At 41.1% G+C, this 23,117-nt stretch overlaps 2 protein-coding genes across 2 annotated transcripts; one reads left to right on the top strand and one right to left on the bottom strand.

The window, feature by feature from the left end:
- Positions 1 to 8,679: 8,679 nt before the first annotated feature.
- LOC125384420 (hemicentin-2-like) lies at positions 8,680 to 10,692 on the bottom strand. The gene is made up of 4 exons (XM_048403485.1): positions 10,558 to 10,692; positions 9,824 to 10,075; positions 8,927 to 9,259; positions 8,680 to 8,684 (listed from the first exon to the last, which is right to left on the bottom strand). Exons 1-4 carry the CDS (start codon positions 10,616 to 10,618, stop codon positions 8,680 to 8,682), a joined length of 651 nt encoding a protein of 216 aa, XP_048259442.1. The 5' UTR covers positions 10,619 to 10,692.
- A 2,136-nt stretch (positions 10,693 to 12,828) lies between these two features.
- On the top strand, positions 12,829 to 13,572 carry LOC124151529 (endosialin-like). The gene has a single exon (XM_048403484.1). The coding sequence runs from the start codon at positions 12,829 to 12,831 to the stop codon at positions 13,570 to 13,572; it is 744 nt and encodes a 247-aa protein (XP_048259441.1).
- Positions 13,573 to 23,117: the final 9,545 nt, after the last annotated feature.

The raw sequence follows: 23,117 nt of genomic DNA, 5'->3' as shown, positions 1-23,117 counted from the left end.
GCTAGCTAATATCTATGTATTTGTATAATAATATAACTTATGTTATCTAAGTTATGTGGAATGTAATTTCAGTATTATTAACATGCTTATCTTTGGTATGGTGATTGTGTCACCATATTACTAAGTTAATAATTAAATAAGGCTAAGTAAACACTATAAATGCTTGTCATCCTTCTTCTTCCTGTGTGTGAATGTTTGAGTGAATGCGTTGATTTTTATCATTGTGTAAATACTGAATTTGTATGCAATGTCAATCATTGTATGGTAGTTAGTAGTTAGTTATATTTCCTAAATTGTATTCTGTATGTTACATTTATTCATAGTTGATTCTGTAATTAGGAGCGTGCTGACAGGTACAAAGCTACCACGCAACGCGGCTGCCTAGAGAGGACAAACACCCCAGTGTCACCCACAGGGTACGCATAATTTACATGTTTGTTGTGTCATGAAGTATATTTTGTGAATAGTGTATCATACCAAATGTATGATCAGGTAATGAATTAATATAGTAGTTTCAACAAAGTGGTAATTGAATTTGTAATGTTCATTGTATGTTGGAACCGTGGACCATATATATATTGTAATCTTATCAGTAATGTCGGGATCGAGTTATCGCCCTTGATCAATCGTTTGTTTACTTCAGGGTAAGGTAATGATTTTATATATCATTGATTATTAAGTTCATGTTGATGTAATGAATATAGACTATGTTTATATTAAATGAAAGGTTGCTTTGTATTGTATTAATATATGTGTGTATGAAACCTGTGTACTACTGTTTTTATAATCTTATTGTTTGTACATTACAGGGTGTCATTGTTATCTACTAATAAGGCAATAAAGACTCACACCCGTAGCCTGTGTTGGACCTTGTATTTGCCATCACAAACCCCGGTTACAAAATGGAGCCCCTAGTGAGGATTTTTGCCTAAGAAATGTCAGCCAGCCTCTTCGTGGGATAGACAGCTCCCCTTCCATTCTGTGTACAGGCACATGTACTTAGATCTGCCGAGCCATGTGATCTGCCAAGCCATGTGATTCCCTTCACTTTCACGGTATCTGTGACTGACTTCTGTGTATTGACATTTGTGGATATAACTTTGTGTATTTTGTAACTTGTACCTTATTCCCGTACACAAAGCATATTTCTGATATCTGGTAATTTGTAAATTACTTCCCTTTGCAATCAATCATGTAATATATTTTACTTCATAGTATTTATTTATCTTTGCCGGCTTAAGTTTTTCATTATTGTACATTTATTTCAAATTATCTGCATCTATGTAAGGTTTTCTTAATTGTAATTACATTCAACCTTTCTCTACATTTGTAATTATAGATATTTATCTGGCCAGTAAACCTTGTTATGTAGCATTTCACAACTTGTGAAAACATTTTTTCGGTGATCACCAAGTTTGTATACTTTGGTATTGTGTACATTTGTTTACAGCATGTATCGATAGTTTAGTTTAGTTGAGTTGAGTTGAGTTGAGTTGAGTTGAGTTGAGTTGAGTTGAGTTGAGTTGAGTTGAGTTTAGTTTAGTTTAGTTTAGTTTAGTTTGACTATTGGATAAACTGTTTTGTTAGTTTTAATAAAGTTTGAAATATTTGCCTGCCTTACGTAGACTTGGTTTCCTTAGATTGGTTAAGTTAGTATTTAGTTAGACTTTTAGATTAGTTGTTGAGTTAGTTTCAATAAAGTATAATATTTAATTATAACCAGGTGAGTGTGTGTGTTTGAATCAGTTCTATTTGCTTCTTTCACCTTTCTACACGTATGCAAATAAACTTGGATAGGTATTAAATAATAATAATAATCAGATTAGAATTAGTTTGGGTTGTTTTTTTCTGACTGCCCTACCACAGACTGACTTAGTTTGAAATCATTTTCCCCATCTGCACTTCTTTTTTTTTCACATTTACATAACAGCATGCCTTGATCTATTCCTTCGTGTTGTTTTGTGGGTCTTATATTCACACCGGGTATTAGTTATCTTAGGTACTTTATTTCATTATGTAGCATTTTAGTATCTACTTTTATTTTTCACTGAGGTTATTTTTTGTTTCTAGGCAATAGTGTTGCAATCCATTTTTTTTATATTCCATTGCAGCTGTTTTTCTTTCTGATTGCAGTTGTGACTCTGTGATCATCACTACTCATTTTCAGATTTCAGTTATCAACATCTTTCAAAACTTCTGTGACTTTTTATAGTCGTTGCACATCTTCTTCACATGCTTTTGTGATCTTTATTTGGATTTTGTAATCCTTCCACTCGACTGCATCATACTCTTACATCATGAATCTTGAAGAAGAGGAGATGAAAAGTTTGTTAACTATATTTACAAAGATGGGACTGTCTCCAAAGGTTGAGAATCCGGAAGACTTTAAAGCCTGGATTCAAGGAATGGCACAACAGGAAGGACCTATTGTAAAGACAGAGCCTGATGTCAAAGGCGCCTCCTCAGCCACTAATCCTGAACTTGCTGCTCCACCTTCAACATCTGGCATAACATATCACCACTTTCCCAAGATACCATTCTTTAGCGGAGAGACTGGAAAGGACACTCCATATGACTTGTGGAAATATGAAGTTGACTGTCTTCTACAGTCAAAGACTCATTCTCTAGATGTTATACTCCAGGTTATCAGAAAATCTTTGAAGGGAGAAGCCGCACTGGTTGCCATGAAGCTTGGACACACTGCCACAGTTGAGGACCTCTTGTTCAAGATCCATTCTGCTTTTGGAACTTTGAGAAGGAAGGAGACCCTGATGTCACAGTTTTATGGTACTTTCCAAGGAGACAAGGAAGATGTTACAGCATGGGGTTGCCGGCTGGAGAACCTCATGTACCAGATAGCCTCCCAACGTCAGATGAACTTTGAGGAACAGGATGAAATGCTCCGAAGCAAGATGTGGGATGGCCTTAAGCCTGAACTGAAGAGCCTTGCTGCCCTTTGTTCCTGAAACAAGATACAATGCCAAGGTACCCGCTTTACTTGGAACTAATGTGTTGCAGCATTTCTTGAATGAGTGTAAGTTACAACACGGAGCACGTTTTCTTCAGAAGGCCAATCTCCACACTCCTTGGTACTTAGCCTACAGGACTTTAGCATTACGGGATAAAGAACTGGAGCGACAAGGACACTGCCTTGGATTTGTTCGCAGCACAGAGAACAAGAACCTCATCATTCCACCCAACACCAACATGGTTATCAAAGGACAAGTAACCAAGGGGTTCAATTCACCAGTCATATGTGCTTTACTCCAACCTACCAGCTTTGCTTCATTACCACGGGATTTGGACATAGCACCTACGCTTATATCTTACAACTATGACAGTCGGAACCCAGTGGACGTGCACATCTCTAACATTACAACTAGAACAGTAGTTGTCCCTCCTAGAGCTCTGTTGTGTGAGATTCAGCCTGTATCTATTCCGGAGCTACCCCCTGGAGAACAAGGTGACCCAGATGACATCATCAACCAAGTCGATGTTGATGACACTGACCTGACAAGGGAAGAGATACAGATGGGACTTGACATCATCATGAAGTTCACAGACATCTTCTCGAAACATGATGATGACATTGGATGTAGCAACATGGTGCATCATCGGATAGATATTGTTGATGAAGTTCCCTTCAAACAGAGACATCGCCGAATACCACCTGCAATGTATGATGAAGTTCGGAACCATATTCAAACACTACTCTCAGCTGAAGTAATCAGGAAGTCACACAGTCCTTGGGCATCCAATATTGTACTTGCCAGAAGGAAAGATGGGCGTCTCAGGATGTGTGCAGATTTTCGCCAGCTTAATGACCGAACCATTAAAGATTCCTACGCTCTGCCGAGGATTGAAGACTTACTGGATTGTTTGGGTGGAAACAAGTTCTTCTCAGTCCTTGACATGAAAAGTGGTTATCACCAGGTGGAGATCGAGGAAGCTCATAAAGAAAGAACTGCCTTCACTGTAGGACCTCTAGGATTCTACGAGTACAATCGTATGCCATTTGGACTTACCAACGCCCCAGCCACTTACCATCGTCTCATGGAACGATGCCTTGAAGGTCTACACCTTAACATCTGTTTGATCTATCTCGATGATTTGATCATATTCTCTAACACGTATGAAGAACATACTGAACGACTCAAACAAGTTTTCCAGCGGATACAAGAATGTGGGCTCAAACTCGCCACCAAGAAGAGCAAGTTCTTCAAAAGAAAAGTTCGGTATGTGGGGTACATTGTTTCCGAACATGGAATTGAAGCTGACCCTGAGAAAATTGACAAAGTGCAACATTGGCCAACTCCTTCCAGCCCGGAACAAGTTAGGAAATTTCTAGGATTCGCTGGCTATTACAGAAAATTCATCAAAGATTTTGCCAAAATTGCCAAACCACTTTCAGAGTTAATGCCAAAGTCAGCTTCAAAGAAGTCAAAGCAACCCAAGGACGTTAACTGGATGTGGGGGAAGCCCAACAGAGTGCTTTCAACGAACTAAAGCAGCGACTCTCCATGCCACCAATTCTGGGATATGCTGACTGTACCAAGCCCTTTGAACTACATACAGATGCCAGTGGTCATGGATTAGGTGCAGTACTCTACCAGGTGCAGGACGGACAGCCACGAGTAATAGCTTATGCAAGTAGAGGACTCAGTCGTTCTGAGAGAAATTATTCAGCACACAAGCTGGAGTTTTTGTGTCTGAAATGGTCTATCTCAGAGAAGTTTCATGACTACTTGTGGGGTCATGACTTTGTGGTTATTACCGACAACAATCCATTGACGTATGTGCTGACAAGTGCTCGATTAGACGCCACAGGTCATAGATGGCTTGCTGCTCTCTCCAGCTATAATTTCAGCATTAAGTACCGCCCAGGGAAATCCAACAGTGATGCCGATGCTCTGTCTAGGTTACCAGTCAAGGAAGACCCTGATGACATGGATGAGATTGCCAAAGATTATGTCACAGCTATTTGTCATTCAACCCATGTGACGAATCTTGTGGAAAGTTTGTGCCTCTCTGCAGATGTGGTTGAAGATGAAGACCTTGACTTAACTGAGGACAGATGTGAACAGAATGCCAGAGACTGGAGACGATCACAGGCTAAAGATCAAGCCCTAGTAGAAATTATCACACACTTGAGGAATGGAGCAAGACCAGACCGGATGAACTACCTGAAGGATCCTGAAATGACATCATTGATGAAGAACTACAGTCAGTTCAAACTCAAGCGAGGAGTTCTATACAGAGTCGCCAGTGTTAATGGCGTAGACCGGGAACAGCTAGTTCTACCCTCTCGATTAAGAACTGCGGCAATGAGGAGCCTCCATGACAATGTTGGACACCCTGGAAGAGACAGGACTGTATCACTTCTACAGGACAGATTCTACTGGCCAGGGATAACACGTGACGTGGAGACCCACCTAAAACATTGTGAGCGTTGTCTAAGGAGGAAAACTGCAACCAACATCAAAGCTCCCTTAATCAGCATCAAGACTTCCGAGCCACTAGAGCTTGTATGCATGGACTTCCTTTCCCTAGAACCCTCTAAAGGAGGAATAGAACATGTCTTGGTTGTGACAGATCACTTCACTCGCTACGCCCAAGCCTACACAACCAAGAACATGTCAGCAAAAACAACAGCAGAAGCCTTTTTCAGCAATTTGGTCATCCATTATGGTCTTCCAAAAAGAATCCATTCTGATCAAGAAGCCAATTTTACAGGGAAGGTGATGCAGGAATTGTGCCAGCTTCTGAAAATAGAAAAGTCCCGGACAACGCCATACCATCCAATGGGCAATGGGATGACAGAACGGTTCAACCGTACTCTTTGTAACATGCTTGGTACTTTGGAACCAAATGAAAAGAAGAACTGGAAGGCGCATGTAGGTCCACTCGTCCACGCCTACAACTGTACCCGCCATGAGTCAACATCTGTAGCTCCCTTCTTCTTGATGTTTGGAAGACATCCAAGACTACCAGTTGACCTTGTTTTGGGATTGGACATGGAAATTCAGGAAAGCAAGTCCATAACAGAGTACACCAAATCCTTGAAGGACCGTTTGAAGCAAGCTTATGACATAGCTTCAACAGCATCTCAGAAATCTCAGGCCAAGCAGAAGACTTACTATGACCAGAGGGCCAGAGCTGCAATGTTGGAACCAGGAGATCGAGTCCTTGTAAAGATTGTGGCCTTTGATGGAAGACATAAATTAGCTAACAGATGGGAGGAAGATGTATATGTTGTGCTGCGCCATCCCAATCCATCGATACCTGTCTTTGAGGTTGGAAAGGAGAATGGAGAGGGAAGAAATAGAGTGCTACATCGTAACCTCTTGCTGCCAGTTAGTTCTTTGCCAGTCAAAATGCCACCAGCCATTAAACCCAGACGACGACAAGTACCAATACCTGTGCCTAAGCCGAGGAAGAACACGGCTGTCGAAACAAGTGAAGATCTGTCTGATGAGGAATCAGCAATTGGCTATACCCGTTCTTCAGAACCTTCAGTTCCTACTGAGATCACAGTGGAAAGGCCAACTGAAGGAGAGTCAGAAGAAGCTTTAGAAGGAGATGAGACTCCTACTGAAGAAGGGAGGGAAGAAGAAGAGCCAACTGATAATACTGTTCACCAGAACGAGCAAGATGAAGACAGATCTGAGACTGGGGCCACAGGTAGTGAGGATGACAGAGAAGAACAACCCAATTTGCAGCCAGAAGATGCTTCTCAGCCACGGCGGTCAACCAGAACCAGGTCACAGCCCAACTGGATGAGAAGTGGAGAATATGTTCTTTCTGCCATAAGTGATCCTGGAAATCCAGAATGGCTTGCCAGAGCCAACTATCTCAATTCTCTGCTAGCTGATGATAGATTCCGGGATCAGCGACACCGAGTGGCTGATACTCTTCTCGATCTTGTTAGCGGCAAGGTCAAATGATGAGACATCATTTTCCTGTGGGGGGAAGTATGTGGCAGACACAAGTATTAACATACAGTTTTGTTGTATATATGTTTTATCTATTTGAGGTCCTTTAGGTTTGTAATATTATTTTAAGTTGTTAGGAAAGTAGGTTCTTAGTTCAATATCTATTATGGGCTTCTGGATTAGTTTACTTATAATGTAGAGGGTGGTTGGGTTGGTCTATGTTTGTGTCATTGTTTCTCCTCTTTGTTCTAACCCAAGCCTTGTTTTCATTGGCTTGTTCAAACTGTGCACTTTTCATCCATCTTGCACTTGACAATACACCAATTCAGAAGTCAGTCAACAATTTGGACTCGGACAGATCTGGGATAAATAATTCGATTATTAAGGTTAGTAATCTATAAAATTGCTAGCTAATATCTATGTATTTGTATAATAATATAACTTATGTTATCTAAGTTATGTGGAATGTAATTTCAGTATTATTAACATGCTTATCTTTGGTATGGTGATTGTGTCACCATATTACTAAGTTAATAATTAAATAAGGCTTAGTAAACACTATAAATGCTTGTCATCCTTCTTCTTCCTGTGTGTGAATGTTTGAGCGAATGCGTTGATTTTTATCATTGTGTAAATACTGAATTTGTATGCAATGTCAATCATTGTATGGTAGTTAGTAGTTAGTTATATTTCCTAAATTGTATTCTGTATGTTACATTTATTCATAGTTGATTCTGTAATTAGGAGCGTGCTGACAGGTACAAAGCTACCACGCAACGCGGCTGCCTAGAGAGGACAAACACCCCAGTGTCACCCACAGGGTACGCATAATTTACATGTTTGTTGTGTCATGAAGTATATTTTGTAAATAGTGTATCATACCAAATGTATGATCAGGTAATGAATTAATATAGTAGTTTCAACAAAGTGGTAATTGAATTTGTAATGTTCATTGTATGTTGGAACCGTGGACCATATATATATTGTAATCTTATCAGTAATGTCGGGATCGAGTTATCGCCCTTGATCAATCGTTTGTTTACTTCAGGGTAAGGTAATGATTTTATATATCATTGATTATTAAGTTCATGTTGATGTAATGAATATAGACTATGTTTATATTAAATGAAAGGTTGCTTTGTATTGTATTAATATATGTGTGTATGAAACCTGTGTACTACTGTTTTTATAATCTTATTGTTTGTACATTACAGGGTGTCATTGTTATCTACTAATAAGGCAATAAAGACTCACACCCGTAGCCTGTGTTGGACCTTGTATTTGCCATCACAAACCCCGGTTACAAAAACATAAACCCAAGATCACCGCTTTGCTATTTTTTAAATTCATTTCTCCGAGTAAATCTCCAATATATTTTATGTCAAAACATTCCCATAAAAAACGCCGTGAATGGTGATTTAGTAATGTGTCACAAATGGTGAAATTTACGATGTTCCTCATTTTAATTCTGTCATTTACAGTAATTTTCCTTTGCGTAAAATGCTTTGAGAGAAAAGAAACGTTAAGTTATTGTCTGACATTACCGATCATCACGATCGTGGTGAGCAGGAGAGAAAAGGGAGAATTGTTCCACTCGGGGATTCCCCATGGAAAGTAGTCCCGGTCAAAAATCGTGTAAACGTCAAAAGGTGAAGTTAATACTTTGTGGGCGTCACTTTTTGAAATTGTTAAAAAATGAACTGGTCATGTGATCAGCAAATAAACCAATCAAATCATCACAAATCCCTTAAACTTCAAAATAAGAAGTAACAACATAACCCTGGCAATCATGCCTTCAAAATCAAAAGATTTTGATCACGACGCCCTCTGCTTTAACATTCCTCCTTTAGTTTTCATGCAGATCTATTGAGATTCGTAGAGATCATCTCGAAATGAATACTTGGGTAAGAGGTATATTAGTCGATAAAGGCACAATGACATAGATCTACCCAGCACAAATGATGCTACTTCTGTGCAGTCAACTACATACTCACAGTTAGGCACGGCCAGGTGCACCTCGGCCTCCGGACTATCATTCTGGTTGGCGCTGGTGTGAGCTGTACATGCATAGGTGCCGCTGTCTTCACGCCCGGCGTTGATCACGTCGAAGACACTAATGAAGCCGTCAGTGGGAGGCTGGCGGAGGCCATAGCGGTCTGTGAGGTTCTCTTCCTTTATGATGTCGCCATCCTTTCGCCACGTGATGAAGGGAGGAGGAAATCCATCAACAGAGCAGACCAGAGTGGCGTTGGCACCTCCCGGAATGGTGTAACTAGCTCTGACTCTGACTCTGTTTTTGACTGATATCGAAATATTCCCTGGAGGATCTGTAACAAGTGTAAACGTGAAGACGTAAAAGAACAACAAGAATTTTGTGGTTTAAGATTGAGAGTAATATAAATGTATATTTTGAAAGATTTTTTGTTATTGACGGAAAGGGAGGCACGGGTGTCCAAGTCGTCTAAGGCGCCGCGATTCGCTTTGCAGAGTTGCGGCCCTTGGACACCCCAGAAGCCTATGATTGTGGGTTCGAATCCCGGTTCGCCCCGATTATGTTTCTAGGTTTGTCAGCACCATACCCGTGCTCGTGGTAAACGTCTTAGACCTGCATCACTTGGGGCTTTCCTCCCACATTTAGCTGACACGCTGCGAAATAACTGGAATACTGTTAAAAGCAGCGTTAAACCCAACTCACTCACTCACTCACTATTGATGGAAATAGACTCAAGAAAGTTCCATCCTCAAATTGCATGGCATATTTACGCAGTGTTCTGTACCAAACTAGGTCACCATTCGTACCATTCAAAAATTTATAAACTTGATTCCAAAGTCTAGAAAGCTGTCTCTTATTCGTTTGAATTTATAACAAAGACAATTCGCATTCTACTTACAGCTCACACGGATTTCCAAGGTTCTTTGTTCAAGTACAGTGTCATTCGCCTCAATAACGCATGAGTAGTTTCCGTGGTCTGTGACTTGGACGTTTTGGAAAATTAGAGTTTCATTTCCAGGTGTAACCCTTGAATGTTCCTCTTTCTCCCAGTACACTGTGTAGTTTGTTATGTTTTGGTATCCGCAAATGACAGATGCAGTGGTCCCAGCCGTGATTGTCCATGGTGAGTCCTCAGACAGAAAAACTGCACCTGGAACAAAGGAGGTTGTATACAATACAGTAAACTACGGTTATGACGAACTCAAAGGGACCACTAATTTTAGTTCGTTATAACCGTAGTTCGTTATAAGCATATATACAGCAACTATTCAGCAAATGGACGGGATCACATTTCAAAACACATTTCGTTATATCCGTCAGTTCGTTATAAGCGTTTTCGTTATAAACGTAGTGTACATTCATATTTCCTAACCTGGTCAGGTATACAACTTTCTTGAAGAAATGAATTCACGTGTTTGTTTTTCTTACATAGCATTATTTGTTCCAGGAAATACTGGAAACTGATTGGCTTCAGGTTTTGGAAAGAAAATTGTTCGATGGGTGTCTGGATGTTGAAAAGGAATTGTGATTTTTTTTATCCGGCTCATCCTTTCAGAGAAAACAATCGAAAACAATTGTGACTGAAAATATATTGTTTCTAACAAAAATAACAAACCTTGTTTGATACCTTACCTGTATTTAATCCAATAACTGCCACAACTAACACAACAGCAGGAAAACACACCAGCTTCATCGTCGCTGCACGGCTGGTGTTGTTTGTGGGAGAAATGAGTTAGGACGGTCTATAACAAACGACCAGGAAGTAGTGTCGGGTCGTTTGTAACTGCAGCTGAGGTAAATATCACTCGATTATTTGCCGAAACATTATAGGCAAACACTTGTGATGTTGTATTGATTCCCTGACAGTTTTGACGCATCACACGGAAACAGTGCGTTTCACCTTTGTGAGGGATTTCTTCCGTCATCTCAAGATATTCCTTTCAGTTCCAGTTTCCATTGAAAGAGAACATGTCTATTGGATTCAGAATGCATTACCGTAAACACTACAATAAAATCTGACAATGATGCTGTATGTTATTTGTAATGACAGTTAGTATACATCTGTGGTTTTATGCAACATAAGTCAATATGTCAGTGAGGACAGCGATATTGCTGTATAGTGTTCACAACGACAATCAGGTGATAAAAAAGGACTGGTCAGCTCGGAGACAGTGTAATGTATTTAAATTATGATTGAACACATTTAACTGTATCTAGGGTATGTTTTTAGATGTAAGACGTGTGTGAAATCAAAAATTCCTGAGGGATTATTTGACCGAAGTACTTTTAGTCATTATTTTGGTTTGTCGTATTTTCGTACATTACATTCATCGATAGGGGGACGAGTCTTGCATGTTACGGAGAGGGGCGAGTGGTGACGAATGCACCGCACAATCGGATGTCGTATCTCTTGTTTATGTACGGTAGCAGGTTTTTTTAAATTCCATTTTAGTTTCGCCACAGCAGGCACTTTTAAATCATACATATTAAGCAACCCTAAGCACCCCCCAACACCACCGCCACCACCACCCCACCCTACCCCCACCACCAATCTACCCCGCCCCCACGTGTTGTGGGTTGTTTCAATTTCAGAACACACTTCATTTATAATGTGAGATATCAGACATACCACAAACTCATCAACAAGGATTCTGTTTTGACATGTATTTTACACCTCGTATGTGGAAAGGGAATATTGCAGGAAGTAGCCACGGTCCTATTGTCGAAGCTGCCGTCCCTATGTATCATGAGTTTTTTAAACTTTGCACCAAGATAGTTTTGTACGTTTGTACATTGTATTTCACTTGGTTGTACGTTGTACATTACTGCACTTGTACTTTGTATATTGTAATTACATATACTTTGTACATGGATACCTATGTAGATAGTTCAGATGAGTTTGTACATAGGTACTTTTAAGGCCCCAGTAATGCTTTCAAAATGATTATTGGTAGACACGTGAAGGACATTTCAAAGTTTGACAAAGATGATGTCCGGTGCAAGTCTCTATTATGACTGGCACAATATGTTCCCGTGTTTTTTCAGGTGACCAATTGACTTGCCTGTGCATGTGTTTGCGCCGGGTGTCTCCGATACGAGCAGGATACGCTCACCTTTTCGAGAACACCTGGAAGTATAACTATTTGATAGTTATTCTTAAACACATGCTTGTGATACAGTCGGAATCCTATGATTATGGAAATGGTTTTGTCGTTTTTATTGCCATTCGTTTATGTTTAGTTAGGTGTCAGCTATTTGACAGTGACTCCTAAACACATGCTTAAGATATAGTCGGAATCGTACAATGAGCTGGGAGTTCTCGTCGCTGTTATTATAATTGAACAACTTGAATGAGATGGCGTTCCTCAGTTGCCACCAGCCTAAGTTGCCGGCAGCAACCTGCCTCAGTTCTCACCAACCACATCTGCGATCTGCCTCGCTTGCCACAAACCTCAGTTGCCACCAGCCTCAGTTGCCCCAGCCTCAGTTGCCACCAGCCTCAGTTGCCGCCAGCCTCAGTTGCCACCAGCCTCAGTTGCCGCCAGCCTCAGTTGCCGCCAGCCTCAGTTGCCGCCAGCCTCAGTTGCCGCCAGCCTCAGTTGCCACCAGCCTCAGTTGCCGCGAGCCTCAGTTGCCGCCAGCCTCAGTTGCCACCAGCCTCAGTTGCCGCCAGCCTCAGTTGCCGCCAGCCTCAGTTGCCACCAGCCTCAGTTGCCGCCAGCCTCAGTTGCCACCAGCCTCAGTTGCCGTCAGCCTCAGATGCCACCAGCCTCAGTTTCCACCAGCCTCAGTTGCCGCGAGCCTCAGTTGCCACCAGCCTCAGTTGCCACCAGCCTCAGTTGCCGCCAGCCTCAGTTGCCACCAGCCTCACTTGCCACCAGCCTCGGTTGCCACAAGCCTCAGATGCCGCCAGCCTCACTTGCCACCAGCCTCAGTTGCCGCCAGCCTCAGATGCCACCAGCCTCAGTTTCCACCAGCCTCAGTTGCCGCGAGCCTCAGTTGCCACCAGCCTCAGTTGCCACCAGCCTCAGTTCTCACCAACCACATCTGCGACCTGCCTCACTTGCCACCAGCCTCGGTTGCCACAAGCCTCAGATGCCGCCAGCCTCAGTTGCCACAAGCCTCAGTTGCCGCCAGCCTCAAATGCCGCCAGCCTCAGTTTCCACCAGCCTCAGTCGCCGCGAGCCTCAGTTGCCACCAGCCTCAGTTGCCACCAGCCTCAGTTCTCACCAACCACATCTGCAACCTGCCTCACTTGCCACCAGCCTCGGTTGCCACAAGCCTCAGTTGCCGCCAGCCTCAGTTGCCACAAGCCTCAGTTGCCGCCAGCCTCAGTTGGCACCAGCCTCAGTTGCCACCGGCCTCAGATTCCACCCGCCTCGGTTTCCACCAGCCTCGGTTTCCAGCCTGTCTCATTTGGCACCAGCCTCAGTTGCCACCAGCCTCAGATGCCACCAGCTTCACTTGCCACCAGCTTCACTTGCCACCGGCCTCGGTTGCCCCAAGCCTCGGTTTCGAGCCTGTCTCAGATGCCACCAGCCCCGGTTGCCCCAAGCCTCGGTTTCGAGCCTGTCTCAGATGCCACCAGCTTCAGTTGCCAACAGCCTCGGTTTCCAGCCTGTCTCAGATGCCACCAGCCTCAGTTGACACCAGCCTCGGTTGCCCCAAGCCTCGGTTTCGAGCCTGTCTCAGATGCCACCAACTTCAGTTGCCACCAGCCTCAGTTGTCACCAGCCTCAGTTGTCACCAGCCTCAGTTACCACTAGCCTCAGGTACCTCATCTGACATGCAAATAGACAACATCTTAAGCGTGTCAGACTCAGTTATCAAAGTAGTCCGAATTCATCAAGACAACACAAGTCTCAGTAACCAGTCCAGCAGAGATAAAATTGGTCAATGGGAGGGACATAGGAGGAACATAACACGTAACTGCAACGGGTGGTGTCACGGTCGAGCCACTTAACGTTTATGGTCAGTTCACTCCATTTCCTCGAGAAGATGCATTGTATCTGGTCCAAGTTAACATAAAACTGTTTAAAGCTACATTTACTCGGATTACTTGATCACAGATATGGTGAGTATATCATAGGGTGTAAATTCCTGCACATGAAGCAGTGTAATTGGCAGAGGTGATAGAGAAGGTGACCTGTCATCACACCTGAAGACGAAACAGTATTTTGTTAATTTAAAAAATTATTCAATAACTTCCATAACATGCCGATCAAATCACATGTGTGTGTAACCTTCTTTGAAGTTTTGTTGCGTAGTGGATGGACTAATATTAATGAAATGTAGGCACCAACATGACAGCTGTTCAAGTGAGGTATAGAGTACAAACTGTCCATATTATACATAATATTAATTCGTGTAGTGTTACTGATTCGTTTATATCTTCCTTACTGCAGTGGAGAGGTAACACCAGGTTGACGTGGTCCCCGACGATGAAGGAGGAAGTTCTCTTTCCCTGTTGGACTGTTGACTGTGAGACCAATGGCATGTTGACTGTGTGGCGACTGGTCACTAAGACTTGTGCCGTCTTGATGAAATCGGACTACTTTGATAACCGAGTCTGACACGTTTAGGCTGTTGTTCTTGGTTACTTGTGTTGGGAGAACATTTTTTGTCAGGGATTGAATGATTTTGAAACAGGAAATTCTCACTGGTTCTAATGAGTGTGTCAAATCTCACTGGTATGTCTGAAGAAATATCATATTACAGTTGGTTAAATGGTCAACTTATGATCAAAATATCTCAGTTACTATTCCTGATACTCGGAGTTAAAGGCGGATTTTCCTAATCAGTGTGGTGCTCTGGTAGGATGTTGGCATTATCAGGCTACCGCTGAGATGGATGTTGAACAGAACTAAGTGACAAGGTGAGTTTCAGACTGCACTTATTTGATAATTAAAAGGTATGAGACTTAGTTGTAGATAAACTGTTATAAATAACTATCTTAAGAACTACAAGCCTTCCTACCTGTCTTTTCCTTTACAGAACACTCCGTTAGTCAATTCAATTCTAGTTAATTGTTCAGCCCCCTCCGTGGTCTAGTGGATAGAGCGTCTGCCTGGAGAGCGGATGGTCGGGGGTTCGAACCCCAGCTGTGTCATACCACAAGACGTTAAAAGATGGTGTTTGTTGTTACTCTGCCTGCAACTCGTCATTAAGGGGCTAACACAAGGAATGGTTGGCTCGGAGTAAACCTGCGGCAGTGGGCTAGCACTTTAACTCGTTATTAGTCGGCATTAGTCCGGACTTGTACAAGCATGGTTTCTCAGTGGGCTAGCACTTTAAAATCGGCATTAGTCCGAACTTGTACAAGCAGGCACACACACACACACACACACGTGTATGCACGTCGCTATATAAGTGCCAAAGTCATGAACGCGACGTTAAACCCTATTTCAGCTCACCGCACCTAATTAATTGTTCCTGTGTGCATGCAATGCCATCTGATTACAATCTGTATGTGTACAGGTACCCTTGCCGCGGCTGCACACTGCACCTGACTCCGCGTTTGTCAGGGGTGAGTGTCTGCACGCTCGGCCACTGCAGTAGCATACACAATGAAGATTACAGACCTCTAGGACGCTGCTATGGTGCACAACATCATCATATATCAGTAGGCAAGTAATTATGTCAACATAGTAATATAGCAAATTATCCAGTGGGGCAAGGATATTGGTACAAACATTTTCAGTAATTCTCACTGAGCCAGTCAGCTTGGATTAGCAATTATGTTTTGTAATTCCATTATCCCTATTTTTTGTTATTATTTCCGAAGCGTCCCATAATAATGCCATGTCATGTCAACGTGAAGATAATAAAGACATGATCTTATGCATCCACGTTTAACCGTCCCATCTCTGTATTATTTTAGAACAAATATATCTTTCTCTCCAACAGGCATTTCCTCCGAATAGCAATGGACTCGTTTTGGACACAAGGACTGGAGTGGCCCAATAGCCATGCTGCTTCCACCTCTCTGTGATTGTCACTCTGAAGACTACAACACCACAATCAGTATAATAATAGTCAGCACGTTAAAGTTAACTGTATCACTTCATATCAGTGTCGTCATGGTAACTAAGTCTTCAATTCAAATCCCTCTTCATCGATCAGTTGTAATGTTCTTGCAAATCAGCTCCTATATGTTCGCTACCTTATTCATAGATTGAAAATGTTTTTGTAACTATGATTTTCAAAGGGGGATTTATATGTACACTGTGATATTTCTCATGTATTTATGATCATTGTTGCCTCCACAATAAATGTACATAGCTTGTTGTAATCTTTAATGATACCGTTGGATAGCTTATGTTCAGTGCTTTCTTTTGATACTTATATCATCAGTATGAATATGATAGTTTGTTTCCCCGGTGTTTAGAAACACACGTTGGTTAAGCACCTCAGACTATTGTATTCCCCGGCAGCCCAGGAGAGACTGACCTCTCTGAGGTCCGCGCACTGTATATATAAACTTTTTCAAGATCTTGTGTCTTTATCCTCCAGGGTTGGTTGGGCGGTTTAAGGGTCGGTTTGCTACTTGATGGTCGTACGAAACATTTCGGTTTCGTTAGTAAGTGATTACGGGACTTACTCTGGTTGTATTGAGCTTAACGCAGTACATGTAACTAGGGCTTACAATACTCAGTTTTTCTAGTAATCCGTGGATAAACAACCTTCCCGAGATTGTCTAGCTTTGGGGGAATTTTAGTATCTCCCTGCTCAGTCAAAGTGACTGAATCTTTAGTCTGTAAGACTGGTTTGATATTAAGACGTTCTCGTCTATTTTATTGCCCAAGTGCCTTATTTTAGGGCTAGGCCCTCTGTGTTTATTTCCCTTTATTTAACCTAGCAGAGATAATTCACTCATCAAATTGTTGAGTTAATTAACTCAGGTGATAACTTGTCGCAGCCGACTTAAATGGTTGTCTATGCATCTGGTCGCTATCTTGTTAGAACAGAACAGAGCAGCACTTTGTTTCCCTCGGCATATGAGGTACAAACAGTATTTTACATTGCCGTAGACAGACGCTGGACAGAGGTGAACCAGAGGTTTTAACAAGATTCATAATAATGTAAGCAAATTTGCATAATTTCTTTTGGACAGAGAGCTTATGACAGTTAAATAAGTGTTGGAGTTGTAACATATTTGGTCTTTTTTAATAGTGTTTTGGGATGTACATGTCCCTTTGTTTACTGAAATATTTACATTTGAAGATGTAGTGGAATTTATCTCCAATGTCAACACTATCACACAACCTGCATTAACGTTCATTCAACGCCACTCCGGTCGTGTCTATCCCCATACCAGTACTCCCTTTACTTACTTAGTTTGGTTTTTAACGTGTGCTTTCCGACATATGCCTATGTCGCGCACGGCAAAGTATACAGTCAGTGTTGTACATGACAGTGAATGCATTTACTGTAGTACGTACTACATTCTGATTGGACAATGTATGCAATGAATATTTTACAGAATGGATATGTATAAATTGACTTAGACTTGATTGACATTTATGCATATCTAATATATAATGGTGTTGAGACTTGACATGCATGGCAGGTGACATGTCACTTTGGGCGTCAATCAGCAATCCTTAATAACAAATGATGGACATCGTCTAATTATATAATAGAGCTTTCATGGTGTGACGTAAGTGCGCCAGGGTTATGATTTATCATTTAAATTTATATATTTTTTATGCTTATAAATTATGTAAATCTGTATATACTTTTGTTATACGTATACGCGTAATAGTAGTTGTAGGGGCATTATCCAGTTGGGTGCGAGTCATTGCTCCGCAATGAAATTATTAGCAGTAATGTTTTGAGTCTGAGTGAGTGAGTTGGGTTTAACGCCGCTTTTAACAGTATTCCAGTTATATCGCGGCGTGTCAGTTTAATGTGGGAGGAAAGCCTGAAGTGATGCAGGTCTCAGACGTTTACCACTTCGGTGAAACCCACGACAAACCTAGAAACATAATCGGGGCGAACCGGGATTCGAACCCACAATCATAGGTTTCTGGCAATGCCCAAGGGACGCAACTCTGCACAGCGAATCGCGGCGCCTTAGACGACTGGGCCACCCGTGCCCCCCATTTTGAGTCTGAAGGTCTACATAATATATAACGGTATGACGCTTCTATATACATCGAAAAATTACATGTACGATAATACACAATGTCGCGAGTGTAAGGTATGTACAAAGATTCGTGATAAATCATATGCACACTTAAACATCATACAATACAATACCATGAATATGACAATCCGTGACATACATTATCAAGGTAAGAGTATATTTTCAGTTCAAACTTTCTTCCCTATAGGGATCCGGGTTAGAATAGGTCTTTAGCAACTCATGCTTGCCGTAAATGGCGACTTACGGGATTGGGTGGTCAAGCTCGCTGACTTGGCTGATGCATGTCATCGTATCCCAATTGCGTAGATCGATGCTAGTGATGTCAATCACTGGATTGTCTGTTCCAGATTCGATTATATACAGGCCGCCGTCAAGCAGCTGTAATATTGCTGAGTGTGGCGTTAAACAACAAACAAACAAACATTCATAAACTTGATTCCAAAGTCAAGAATGTTTGGTTTCTTATTTACCGAAGACGAAGCCAAGTAGAGTTAAGAAAAACAAATTGTACTAACAGCTCTGTAACAATTATGTTATTCGGGAATAAATCTGTTAAAAGCAACACATATGTGAGTAATTATTATGACATGTAATTCTGTATTCGTAGAGATCGGTAAGAGGTACAGTAGTTGGTAAATGCACAATGACATGAATCTATCCTGCTACAACTGAAACAACAAACAAACAAGGCATCCGACTCTTAGCTAGCTTTTACGTATCGATAACAGATAAAAGCGACAAAACCCTTTCCATAATTTTATTCATAAGAACTCTCTGCTAAAAGCAGATTCCAATGTACGATTCCGACTATATCATGATCATGTGTTCATGAACCCCTATCAAATAGTAATGATACCAGGTGTTCGCGAAAAGGTGATCGTATTCTGCCCCATCGGTGGCACCCGTCACAAACACACGCAAAAGCAAGTCAATTGTTCACCTGGAAAAACACGGGAACGGGCATCCATATGAAGCAATACTCTTACGTGATGAACGTTTACTGCAGAAAGACAGTGACTTTGATCGATCATCCAAGCAATGGTATCGCATTGACTTACCGAAGCCCGTGTAATTGCGATTCCTGGGGACTCGGTAATGAATTTTGGGAGTCCCAGGAATATAATTGGGCACCAGCTTAGTGACCACTGTACCAACAGAAAAAAACTACAAATTATATGTGAGGCCTTTAGCTTCTTTCAGGAAGGGATTTTCTGGTTTGAAACGAAGTTTAAGGACTGAGTAAATAAAACGTCAAAACCAACAGACATCTCTGCATAAAGCAGAGTCGACTGTACCATTGAGACTATATCATGATCACGTATTTATGAAGCACTATCAAATAGTAAAGATACCAGGTGTACGCGCAAAGACGAGCGTATCCTGCCCCATCGGTGGCACCCGTCACAAACACATGCAAAGGCAAGTCAATTGTTCACCTGAAAAGACAGGGAAACATATGGTACAAGTCAAAATAGAGAATTGCATCGGACATCATTTTTGTCACTGATGCGTCAAATTTGGAAATGTCCTCCCCTAAAGAAGTCTGATACGGAATGTCCGAACATCGATCGTATTTCTTATCCGAACAGAAACATCATACAAATCAAACCTTTACTTTCCATTTAATCATTCCAACGTCCATATTCCTGTGTGTCCAATGAATATTATTTTCGTCCATTCATAATTGGTATGCGTACAGGGCGCAATATTTACTGATTATAATACCAGTATAGGTATCTCTGGAATATGCATGTTGTTGTATTGAAACTTTTGTTAATAAGTTCGGCATTGTCGTGTTAATTTTGTTTATAAATATTATTTCATAAAATATTCCAGCAAAAACAGGTGAGCTATAGAGCTTTGTGCATGTGGCAGCAATTTGTATATATCATTATAAAATTGATTATTAATCCTAACACCAACTCCAGCTTGTTTCCCCTTTACGCCATATCTTCTGAGTGAGTGAGATCGTTTCGTTTTAGCAATATTCCGGCAATATCACTGCGGGGGACACCAGAAATTGGCTTCGAACATTGTGCGCATGTGGATTTGTTTGTATGTTTGTTGTTTAACGCTGTATTCAGCAATAGTCCAACTATGTGACGGCAGTCTGCCAATAATCGAGTCTGGACCAGACAATCCAGTGACTGACATCATGAGCATCGATCTACGCAACTGGGCTACAATGATGACATGCATCAGTTAGCGAGCTTGACAACCCGATCCCGTTTGTCGGCTCTTATGAAAGCAAAGTCGCCTTTTACGGCACGCATGGGTTGCTGAAGACCTATTCTTCACGGGTTGTACCGGGTTGTGGGGAATCGAACTACAGCGTCCAACGCCATATTATTCTGGATTTTTGTCAGCACTCCAAAAATACCCCAACATGGTTTTATTTTGTAAAATATGGTTTGATTTAGAACTTTTAAAAATTAAAAAAAATAATTAATTCGCATAATACGCAACTGTTGATGGGTATCTAAGATATCTTATCTTGAAAATCAATAAATCTTTCTGGTTGAGTGATGGTTGAGTAGACATAATCAAATTTAACAAACAGTTGTTTCAATTTTCCATTACATAAAAAACAAACTCAGTGTTATTTCTTTGGACCCTCAGTTATTATCTTTTTTGCTCGTGTGTTACTTAATACATATTCTTCATAATTCTTTAATATCTTTATTCATAATGATCACCATGATTAAAATGCATTAAATCGTTAAGGCCCTTGGCAACTCATGCTCGACTATCCACTGTATTATATCTCCATTCTGTTATGATGATTACCGCTTAAAATTACCATTTATTATCACAAAATCATTTGCGAAATTTGGAACTAACAAAATCCAAGCCATATTACGGAGAGGGGCGTCAGAATCGGCTCTACATGGTGTACCCATGTGGTGAATTAGTGTGACGAGTCAACGCTTTAACCTCGCTAGACAAACCCCATCGCCAATGGCTTGGTCGGTTAAGATTATTTATATAAACAAATGTCAAATCAGGTCAGAGGTGTTGTATATATCAAGCAGGTGTTCACTGGAATAGTCACGTGATGGCATGGTTACGAGTTTAGCCAATCGGGAAACACTTCCGCTGCATGAGTTTTTCATGCGCGTGATCCAGACTCTATTGATCGAAGCAGACGACGCTTACTTTGTGAAGTGTACCGGTGCAACAATTTCAACAACCTGTTTAGAATTCATTTTAAAATCGAGATTACAATGGGCAATTTATGCTTATATTATTCACACGCTACGGTGAACGCTGCTTTTATTCTTGCTTTTTTGGCGGGGTGGGGGGGGGTGGGGTGGGGGGGTGGGGGGTGGATGTCATGTGTATTATGAAGACTTTCTGCCCTGCCGTATGTTTTCACTCTGGAAAGAACGTTGAACAAAACCACAAGGTAAGTGTGTAGTTAAACAATCTATTGGTGAACTTATGATTATGTTAAAGTATAATCGCTGTGGCTGTAACGATTCACAGATGATGTTTGTGTGTGTCGAGTGATTGTGTGTGTGGGTGGGTGTGTGTGTGTGTGTGGGGGGGGGGGGGGGGGGTCCCCATGTCGTCAATGAATATAAAGCATATTATTAAATGTAAGCATACAGCATGTACAATGAAACTACTGCTTCTAAATTCATAATACATAACGTCATATTCTTTAAGCGAATTCATGCAGGTTAACGATGGGGTGATAACAAACATGGTCAATATAATTTGAAATTTGAGATAAAACATCACTAGACAATATTATTTACCGTTTTACGCATGGAACAGTTTCACTAGTCACCGTCGAGACTCCCGCCCTTCTGATCGAGAAAACTTTATGTTGACATATACTAGTCAAACTACAACAAATATGACTTTGAACGAGTTAAAGCATGACGTTTATGATACCTGTCATATGATATTCTCTGTCAAACAAAGTTCGTTTCAAGGCGTCAGTAGCGGTAATCTGACCATGGTTGCTGTAAATAACGGTCAGTTGTGCGATCTACCGATTTCGTCGAAAGTAATGAAAACAAAATTGAATAAAATTGTGAATACAATAAATAAAATAGGTTACAAACATAAGTCCAGATATACAATGAACAATTTTGTAACCAGACAGTGTAATTACATGATTAATTTGCGTACTTCAGTACGGATTTCTTGACATGGTATTTCCAGGGTTAGTGCTTACGGCAATGTCTTTGCATTAGGAGAAAAAAACATCACAAATAATGATGGCGTGTATTTTATATTGCGCATCCCTCTCTAGACAGCTGTGTATTTTCTTAAAAGGGTTCAAGTTAGAAATAAAGTACAGTATGTAAGATAATATCTAACCTAAAATATATTTTATCTCGCCCACGTTCTTAGAAATAATAACGATACACACGTCACTCACATCATGGCATACTTGGCAACTGTCTGTTTAATTTTTTTTAAGGAATGTAATAATATTTATTATTTCTGTTGCAAGCGAATTGGTGAAGATGACTAGATGGCAGGGACTATGAGTTATTAACTATCCCCAACTATCAGATCCAAATTCTTGACTGGTGATTGGGTGGAACAATAAGTTCAGAAATTAAAATTAAACGTTCAAGGGAAAAGTAGGAATATGTTCAATGCTGTCAGTGTGAACAAGTTATGAATTAACTTCAGTCAGCACAATATTATGCAAAATTGCTGAATATATTTGTGAATTTGTACTTTATAAAGGTTAATTGCAGAAAATGAGTTGGTGTCTAATGTTTCAGCTCTAGTCTAGTCTAGTGACGTGCCATTTCCTACTATAATGAGTTGGTTTTATGATTCATATTCAGTTTGAGACGCATCTCTTAGACCAAGCAGATTATTTTCCTGATAGAATCATTTTATCATTATTATGGCTTAAACTCGGCGCCGCTTTACCTCCATATAGTTTCTGTAGTCACGGTGACTTTGACTGAATGTAAACATGTCCTACAATTGTACGTTATACCTAGACGACCAAGGTGCCTGGACATGGGTTACACATTGCAACTGTCCGTGGTCACGTGGGCTCCATTCTGAG

Source organism: Haliotis rufescens, unplaced genomic scaffold (assembly GCF_023055435.1).
Source record: "Haliotis rufescens isolate VD_foot unplaced genomic scaffold, xgHalRufe1.0.p SCAF_3, whole genome shotgun sequence".
NCBI lineage: Eukaryota > Metazoa > Mollusca > Gastropoda > Lepetellida > Haliotidae > Haliotis > Haliotis rufescens.
The sequence above is the reverse complement of the archived record's forward strand: the minus strand, read 5'-3'. Positions and strand labels throughout refer to the sequence as shown.